Genomic DNA, 9004 nt, shown 5'->3' with positions numbered 1-9004 from the left:
CTTGGGGTCCCACTTGCGCCGTCTTTCCTTCGGCGTCAGGATGTACGTCTGGCATCCGAACACACGCATGTGCTTCACACTCGGCTTGGACTTGTAAACGATCTCGAACGGAGTCTTGTGTTCGATCTTGGGTGATGGCAGACGATTCTTCACGTAGATGGCTGTCATGGCCGCCTCAGCCCAGAAGCTCTTGTCCAGCTTGGCGTGATGCAGCATGCTGCGGCCAATCGTGACGATGGTCCGGATGGCGCGTTCTGCCGTGCCGTTGGTCTGGTGCGCGTACGGAACCGTGGTTTGCTGCTCGATGCCTTCGACTTCGTAGAAGGCCTTGAGCGAGTTGGTCGCGAACTCACGGGCTCCGTCGTGCCGCACAAACTTGACCTTCTTGCCGCACTGCGTCTGCACCTTCGTGACGTACATCTTGATGCAGTCCTCGCTCTCCGACTTGGCACGCAGGCAGAACCCCTTCATGCATCCGCTGGCTTCGTCCACGATCAGCAGCAGATACTTGCTGCCACCCAGTGACTCTTCTTCCATGGGGCCGCACACGTCGAAGTGGAGCAGCTCGAACGTGTCGTAGTGACGCTTGTCACGGTTGCTTGGGAACGGCTTCTGGACCATTTTCCCTTGCTGGCAGCCGCGACACACGCTTGGTCCACTCGACTTGGAAGGTGCCTTCGCGTCCTTGATCATGTTGTTGTCGACCATCTTGCGAAGCACCTCCACCGGAGCGTGACCCATACGCGCGTGTAAGTCGACCGTCTTCCCACTGGTCGCCGCATTCGCCGATCGCTGAGGCGTCTGGAGCCAGTAGAGTCCATCCACGAGGTTTGCCGTCGCCACCACTTGCTTGGAGCCCTTGTGCGCAATCTGCATCTTGGTGCTGTCGAACACGACTTGGAACAGACCACTCTTGTTGATCTGTGGCACCGAAAGCAGATTCTTGCTCATGCTTGGGACGTACAGCGCGTTCTTGATCTCGATGTCGCGCTCGTCGCCGTTGGGCAGAACCACTCGTTCCACGATGGTCCCCACACCCATGATGGCCGCCTTGTTGCCGTCGGCCACCGAAAGTTCGCCTTCATTCCGCTCAATCAAATGAGCGAACTTGGCCTTGTCGTTGCAGATGCGGTGCGTTGCGCCGCTGTCGACCGCCCACAACCCGGACACATTCTTGCCCGTCGAAATGCCACACTCCAGTGAGACCGCGAACGCCACTCGATCATAGCCGTAGTCGTAGTTGTAGCTGGCGTCGTCGTTCCTCCACTGGGCATTGTTGGCCCCGCGTCCACGGCCATTGCCATTGCCGCCGCGTCTTGGGCCCCGATTCTCGTCCTTCTGCTTGGTCCAGCACTTGTCAATCGTGTGCCCCAATTTCCCGCAGTACGTACACTGGCGAGACTCTCGGTCGGTGTTGAACGCCTTGGCCGCATTCTCCGTCTTCACCGTCGCCGTCTTCTCGCCTTGTCTCTTGATGTGCTCATTCGTCAGCACCTTCACGACGTCTTGCGATCGTAGTTCAGCGCTGCTCATCTCCAAGTTCAGCACGACGTTCTCGTAGCTCTTGGGGAGGCTGCGCAACAGGCAGATCGCCACGTCCTCATCCTCCATCTTGGCGCCGATGCTGCTGAGCTTGGCGCTGATGTTGAGGACCTCGTTGCAATGATGCAAGACGTTGCCGCCTTCCGACATCTCCATGCTGAAGAGTTGGCGCTTCAGGTAGATGCGTCCAGCCTTCTGCGAACCACCGTACAGCGTCTTCAGGCGCGTCCACGCAACCCACGCTTCCTCGCAGTCGTCGACCACATGGTGGTAGTCCGCGTCCATGTGGAGCAACATCAGTCCGAACGCGATGTTGCTCGACTTGACGTAGTCGTCCTTGGCCCGCGAGTCCGTGAAGCTCGGCGTCGTCTCGCGGTTCACGACATGCCACGTCGACTTGGTCAGGAACACGCCACGCATGTAGCGGTTCCACGTCGCGTAGTTGTCCCCGTTGAACTTGTCAATGGAGACCTTGGTCGAGGCGTCTTGGGCAGAGGACATGGTGCTTGGGCTCATAACCTTATGGAAGGTATGGATCTTGGACACGAAGCTCGGACGAAGCGGAGGGAGGGACGTCGCAGACGGCGGGACCGGAGCGAAGGCACTTGAGGGGTAGAATGAAGATTCGAAAGTGATTGAATTGTTGGAGCTTACACCCTACTGTTATAGACACGCGACCCTGCGTCCTATCACCTAGTGCATCTAATCAACCATCACTCACCGGTGTTCATCCAATCATCCTACTCGTCTAATCATCGGTGGCGTAAACAACTTACCGTAATCACCATAATCAACGTGGGTTCGGATTGGACCGGTTCGGGTTAACCGGTTAATGGGTACAACTGGTACACAGTACCCAAGACCAGCAACCCTCAATAGTTGAGGACCTCGTTGCAATGATGCAAGACGTTGCCGCCTTCCGACATCTCCATGCTGAAGAGTTGGCGCTTCAGGTAGATGCGTCCAGCCTTCTGCGAACCACCGTACAGCGTCTTCAGGCGCGTCCACGCAACCCACGCTTCCTCGCAGTCGTCGACCACATGGTGGTAGTCCGCGTCCATGTGGAGCAACATCAGTCCGAACGCGATGTTGCTCGACTTGACGTAGTCGTCCTTGGCCCGCGAGTCCGTGAAGCTCGGCGTCGTCTCGCGGTTCACGACATGCCACGTCGACTTGGTCAGGAACACGCCACGCATGTAGCGGTTCCACGTCGCGTAGTTGTCCCCGTTGAACTTGTCAATGGAGACCTTGGTCGAGGCGTCTTGGGCAGAGGACATGGTGCTTGGGCTCATAACCTGATGGAAGGTATGGATCTTGGACACGAAGCTCGGACGAAGCGGAGGGAGGGACGTCGCAGACGGCGGGACCGGAGCGAAGGCACTTGAGGGGTAGAATGAAGATTCGAAAGTGATTGAATTGTTGGAGCTTACACCCTACTGTTATAGACACGCGACCCTGCGTCCTATCACCTAGTGCATCTAATCAACCATCACTCACCGGTGTTCATCCAATCATCCTACTCGTCTAATCATCGGTGGCGTAAACAACTTACCGTAATCACCATAATCAACGTGGGTTCGGATTGGACCGGTTCGGGTTAACCGGTTAATGGGTACAACTGGTACACAGTACCCAAGACCAGCAACCCTCAATAGTTGAGGACCTCGTTGCAATGATGCAAGACGTTGCCGCCTTCCGACATCTCCATGCTGAAGAGTTGGCGCTTCAGGTAGATGCGTCCAGCCTTCTGCGAACCACCGTACAGCGTCTTCAGGCGCGTCCACGCAACCCACGCTTCCTCGCAGTCGTCGACCACATGGTGGTAGTCCGCGTCCATGTGGAGCAACATCAGTCCGAACGCGATGTTGCTCGACTTGACGTAGTCGTCCTTGGCCCGCGAGTCCGTGAAGCTCGGCGTCTTCTCGCGGTTCACGACATGCCACGTCGACTTGGTCAGGAACACGCCACGCATGTAGCGGTTCCACGTCGCGTAGTTGTCCCCGTTGAACTTGTCAATGGAGACCTTGGTCGAGGCGTCTTGGGCAGAGGACATGGTGCTTGGGCTCATAACCTAATGGAAGGTATGGATCTTGGACACGAAGCTCGGACGAAGCGGAGGGAGGGACGTCGCAGACGGCGGGACCGGAGCGAAGGCACTTGAGGGGTAGAATGAAGATTCGAAAGGGATTGAACTGTTGGAGCTTACACCCTACTGTTATAGACACGCGACCCTGCGTCCTATCACCTAGTGCATCTAATCAACCATCACTCACCGGTGTTCATCCAATCATCCTACTCGTCTAATCATCGGTGGCGTAAACAACTTACCGTAATCACCATAATCAACGTGGGTTCGGATTGGACCGGTTCGGGTTAACCGGTTAATGGGTACAACTGGTACACAGTACCCAAGACCAGCAACCCTCAATAACGAGTCAGCAACGTCCAGCTTGGCCGCGCTTTCACTCCGAGAGGGCGACACGTGGCGGATTTTGCCAAGGACTTGTTGTGAGATAAAGTGGTCAGGCGTTGTGGATACCAGAGGCCAAAGCAGGCACGGGCCACTTGGTTAACGGATGCGTTGGCCAAGGCGGGGCGCCTGGATATCGTCTTCCGGGTTGTTGAGGTGCACTATTCAACTTCTCCTGGGCGTAGCTGGTTTGAGAAGGAATGAAAGCGTATAGCAAGAGAGGTCTGTCCGCGCAGTGTTATACCATTAATGAGGTGGATGGCGGACGTCCAGATGGCGAGTGGTTCGTATACCGTGCATACCGTGCAAACGGAAAACTACTCCTTCGAATGGTTGAGAGAGTCGGTTGACGGAGGGAAGGAGCTTATGACCGAGCTTCTGGTGATCATGGGAGGGTTGACAGCTATAGAGCCGCGATGCTTGGCGGTGTACGCAAGAACACGCTGGGGTCTGTTCAATGGATGTTCAGGCATTTCCCGCACGATGAGCAGGCTTCGTTCTACCTTATCATGGAAGAAGCGGCAGCCCAAGGAGATTTGGGTGTGGTTGAGTATTTGCACATGAAGGCGTTGCCGTCGACGTCATGGGTACGCACAGGAGGAATGCTTAACCCCAGTGAGCCTGGCCGTACGATAAAAGAAAGGATCAAAAGTTTAGCTCTCGTTACTGAAATGAATGCTGGCAAATACGAGTATCTAAACGTAGACACACAATGCCTACTCCTTCTTCTGTAAGATGCAAGTGTCCACTTGGTGTCTCTCATTGTCCATCAGTTCGAAAATGCCGCCTGAAAAGTGTATCTAAAACCTTATCAAAAATCCAGATTTATCCTATCCGCTAGGATAAAAATTGGCTTCAGACTTGAGTTGAGTATCGCTCTGAATACCTCTAGAAGTTTATTCGTTTTGTCAAAAGCGACACCACAGATAAGATTGGAGATGCCTCCCTATACAAACGCCAAGTCACTTTTTATCCTACGGAGCCATCGCTAGGATAAAACGTCTTGTGTATGCCACATCAACAACGGATTTGATCCTTTTTCGTCGGATAAATTTCACTGGGGTTAAACTGCCGGACAAATTTTTCACGTGCTCGTCAGGTCAGCTGAAAGTCACCACTCCGGATATCTATGTGATCTACGTCGTGTTTTTCCAACTGAAGCAATGGACCGAGCAGCGAATAATGGGCAACTTGACGTGTTGATATGACTGGACGCTGTTCGCCAGAAGCGTGCTCTACAGAAGCGATGGATGGAGCGGCGTCGAATGGCTATTTCGAGGTGGTTTTTGTTGTCAAGACTGATGTGACGACGCCTCGCCAAGCAACCGTGTGACGCGAACGCGTCATCAGTGAGGTCGGCGTGACCTTCACTGTGTTGTACCGCAATCATTCAGGTGATTACGGGACGATGATTACGTCACGGTGATTACGCCAAGATTGTGGGTACAAGATGGGCATCGACGTGGCGTTCTCTGATTGGATAAGGTAACTGTGTATCCAGTAGAGAATCCAGTAGGGTGTATCCAGTAAGAGGTATCCAGTAGCAGGCTTAGAGGTAGCACGCGGTTGCGAACTAAGGACCTGAATCGAATCACTTTGCATTTTGCCAACTACTGCTCAAGTGTTCTTCCTTTTGGTTATGAGCCCAAGCCCCGTCTTCCCTGACCAAGACCCCGACTACGCCTTCGCCATGGACGCCGCCCCGACCGCGACCGCCCGCATCAACAAGTTCAACGGAACCAACTTCCACACATGGAAGTTCAAGATGCAGATGGTGCTGGAGGAGCGCGAACTGTGGGAAGTGACGAGTGGGGAAGTGAAGCTCGAGCAGTGCACGACCGCGGCGGACCAAGCGACGTTTCGCAAGAAGTCGCGCAAGGCGCTGGCGATCGTCTGTCTCGCGTTGGAGGACTCGCAGCTGCCGCTGGTGCGGTCGGCGAAGGACGCGCATGATGCATGGTCAAGACTCGAGGGACACTTCGAGAAGAAGAGCCTGGCGAACAAGCTCTTTCTTCGTCGACGGTTCTTCACGACAACGATGGACGAAGGTGATGATGTGCTGGAGCACATTAACAAGCTCAAGACGCTGGCGGAACAGCTCGACGCGGTCGGCGCTCCGGTCGGCGAGGACGACTTGGTAATCACGCTTCTTGCCAGTCTGAGCGAGTCGTACCAGTTCCTCATAACGGCGTTGGAATCGCGTTCCGACACGCTGACGTGGGAGCTCGTGACGTCTCGGCTTCTGCACGAGGACATGAAGCGCAAGGAACAAGGTGGCGGTGCTGACGGAACCGCGCACGCTCAAGGTCAAGCGTTCATGACAAGCGACAACGGGAAGCGCAAGGGACGGCAGGCGCAAGCGCAGAGGACGAGCGCCTGTCACTACTGCGGCGAGCACGGACATTGGATCGCCAAGGGTCCGGTGCGGATCCGCGAGAACGGGGAGCGGCAGAGGCCGCAACGAGCGAACGTCGCGCAGGTCGAAGATGACTCTGGCGACTTCCTCTTCTCGGTTGGTGGCGACACGGGTGCCTCCAAGCTGAGCGGCATGTGGCTGGTCGACTCGGGTGCGACGCAGCACATGACGTACTCGATGGAGTACATGAAGAACTACAAGAAGATCTCTCCGGTGGACGTGCATCTGGCGGACGACGGCGTGGTTCAGGCGGTGGGGAGCGGCGACATCGTGATGTCGATGCAGACACCGCGCGGCATGAAGAAGGGTGTGCTCACGGGTGTGTGGCACATCCCGAAGCTGTCGCGCAACCTGTTCTCCGTCGGCCGCTTCACCAAGGACGTCGGGCCAGTGACCTTCGAGAGCGACGGGTGCTTCGCGGAAACGAAGGGTCTCAAGTGGAAGCTCGGCGCTCGCGAAGGCAAAGGACTGTTCAAGCTCTGCATGACGCCGAGGACGCCTGCTGACGAGGCCAATGCGGCAAGCTCGAAGAATCGCCAAGGGGACACCACGTCGTACCTCTGGCACCTTCGACTTGGTCACATCGGCCATGGTGGTCTCGACGCCATCGTCAAGAAGGGCTACGGCACTGGCATCCCAATGACGTCGGTGAAGCAGTGGGAGGTGTGCGACGGGTGCGCACTCGGCAAGCAAACGCGAGTAAGCTTCATGAAGTCGTCGCCGAACCGTGCGAAGCAAGTGCTGGAAGTGGTCCACAGCGATGTGTGCGGTCCGATGCAGACGGCGACGTTCGGAGGCAAGCGCTACTTCGTCACGTTCATCGACGACAAGTCGCACTTCTGCGTGGTGTACCTGCTACGGAACAAGTCGGAGGTGGCTGCCAAGTTCGCTGCGTTCGTCGCGTTGGCTGAGACGCAGACCGGCAAGCGAGTGAAGGTGCTTCGGAGCGACAACGGCGGCGAGTACACTTCGGGTGCGATGGCCAAGTTGTGTGCGGATCGCGGCATCGAGCAGAAGTTCACGCCGCCATACACGCCTCAGCTCAACGGAGTGGCCGAGCGAATGAATCGGACGCTGGTGGAATGTGCGCGCTGCATGCTGGAGCACGCCGGGTTGTCGAAGGAGTACTGGGGAGAAGCGGTGATGACGGCCACGTTCCTCCGCAACCGGTGTCCGACGCGCGCCATCAGTCACGACAAGTCGCCGCACCACGTTTGGACCGGCAAGAAGCCTTTGCTGGCCAACCTCAAGGTGTTCGGGTGCCACGCGTACGTGCACGTGCCGAAGGAGAAGCGGTCGAAGTTTGACGCTCGGTCGGTGCGCTGTCGTTTCCTCGGGTACTCGGAGCACGAGAAGGCGTATCGGTTTGAGGAGATCGAGAGCGGTCGCGTGTTGGTGAGCCGCGACGCGCAGTTCATGGAGGATGTCTTCGACGGTGGGAGACGCGACTACGCTTCGAAGGAGGTGTTGGTGGGTCTTCCGACAGATGATGATGAAGACACCACGGATGAAGAGACTCAGTCCGGATCAGACGAGAACAGAGAAGAAGCTGCGCGGAATCAAGACTTTGAACCCGGCAGCAAGCGACACCCGCGCACGCAGTCGCTCGAGGAAGCCGTGGAGGTTCCGAGTGCCAAACGGTATGCGGTGCCGAGACGACAGCAACCGCTGGACGAGATGTCTGCCGCAGCACAAGAGAAGGAAGACTTCGAGGCTGCGTACGTCGTGGATTCAGTGGGAGAGATGCCGACAACGTTCAAGTCGGCGATGGAATCCAGCGACGCAGACAAGTGGAAAGAGGCGTGTTGGAGTCGCTCCGCAAGAACGAGACGTGGACCCTGGTGCCACTGCCGAAGGGACGCAAGGCGATCGGCTGCAGATGGGTGTTCCGCGTGAAGGAGAACCAGTCTGGAGAGATCGAGCGGTTCAAGGCGCGACTGGTGGCGAAGGGGTTCTCGCAGAAGTACGGCATCGACTACGACGAGACGTTCGCGCCGGTGGCCAAGTTCACGTCGATTCGGGTGTTGCTGAGTCTGGCGGCCAAGTACAAGCTCACAGTGCACCAGATGGATGTGAAGACCGCGTTCCTCAACGGCGTGTTGGACGAGGACATCTACATGGCGCAGCCGGACGGATATGTGGACGGAGATCGACCCGACTATGTGTGCCGGCTCAAGCGTTTGCTGTACGGCCTGAAGCAGTCGCCGCGGCAAGCGTTTGCTGTACGGCCTGAAGCAGTCGCCGCGGATGTGGAACAAGACGATCGACGAGTTCATGTTGAAGCTGGGGTTCAAGAAGTGCGAGTCCGACCACTGCATCTACTTGAAGCGGGACAATCACGACATGATGTTCGTGGCACTGTACGTGGACGATCTGGTCCTCGCCAGCAGCAGCGACGGGATGCTGAAGGACACGAAGCAGGCGCTGAGTGACCGGTTCGAGATGACCGACATGGGCCAGCTCAAGTACTTTCTCGGTATGGAGATCGAGCAAGATGTGGCGACTGGGAAGTTGTCGGTGCGGCAGACCAAGTTCGCGAAGGACATTCTCGAGAAGTTCAAGATGGATGAGAGCAA

The 9004-nt window shown here is 56.7% G+C and overlaps 2 protein-coding genes across 2 annotated transcripts; both read right to left on the bottom strand.

Moving 5' to 3' along the window:
* Positions 1-5863: 5863 nt before the first annotated feature.
* PHYSODRAFT_384471 (hypothetical protein) lies at positions 5864-6268 on the bottom strand (the record flags this gene model as incomplete). Its single annotated transcript, XM_009535532.1, has 2 exons — positions 5864-5930; positions 6015-6268. Coding segments are annotated over 2 exons (321 nt in total), but the record flags the coding sequence as incomplete, so codon positions are not given.
* A 1197-nt stretch (positions 6269-7465) lies between these two features.
* Positions 7466-7846, bottom strand: PHYSODRAFT_518912 (hypothetical protein; the record flags this gene model as incomplete). Its single annotated transcript, XM_009535531.1, has 2 exons — positions 7466-7586; positions 7623-7846. 2 exons carry the CDS (start codon positions 7844-7846, stop codon positions 7466-7468), a joined length of 345 nt encoding a protein of 114 aa, XP_009533826.1.
* Positions 7847-9004: the final 1158 nt, after the last annotated feature.

This window comes from Phytophthora sojae (assembly GCF_000149755.1).
Source record: "Phytophthora sojae unplaced genomic scaffold PHYSOscaffold_8, whole genome shotgun sequence".
NCBI classification, from domain to species: domain Eukaryota; phylum Oomycota; class Peronosporomycetes; order Peronosporales; family Peronosporaceae; genus Phytophthora; species Phytophthora sojae.
This window is presented reverse-complemented; position numbering and strand designations above follow the sequence as displayed.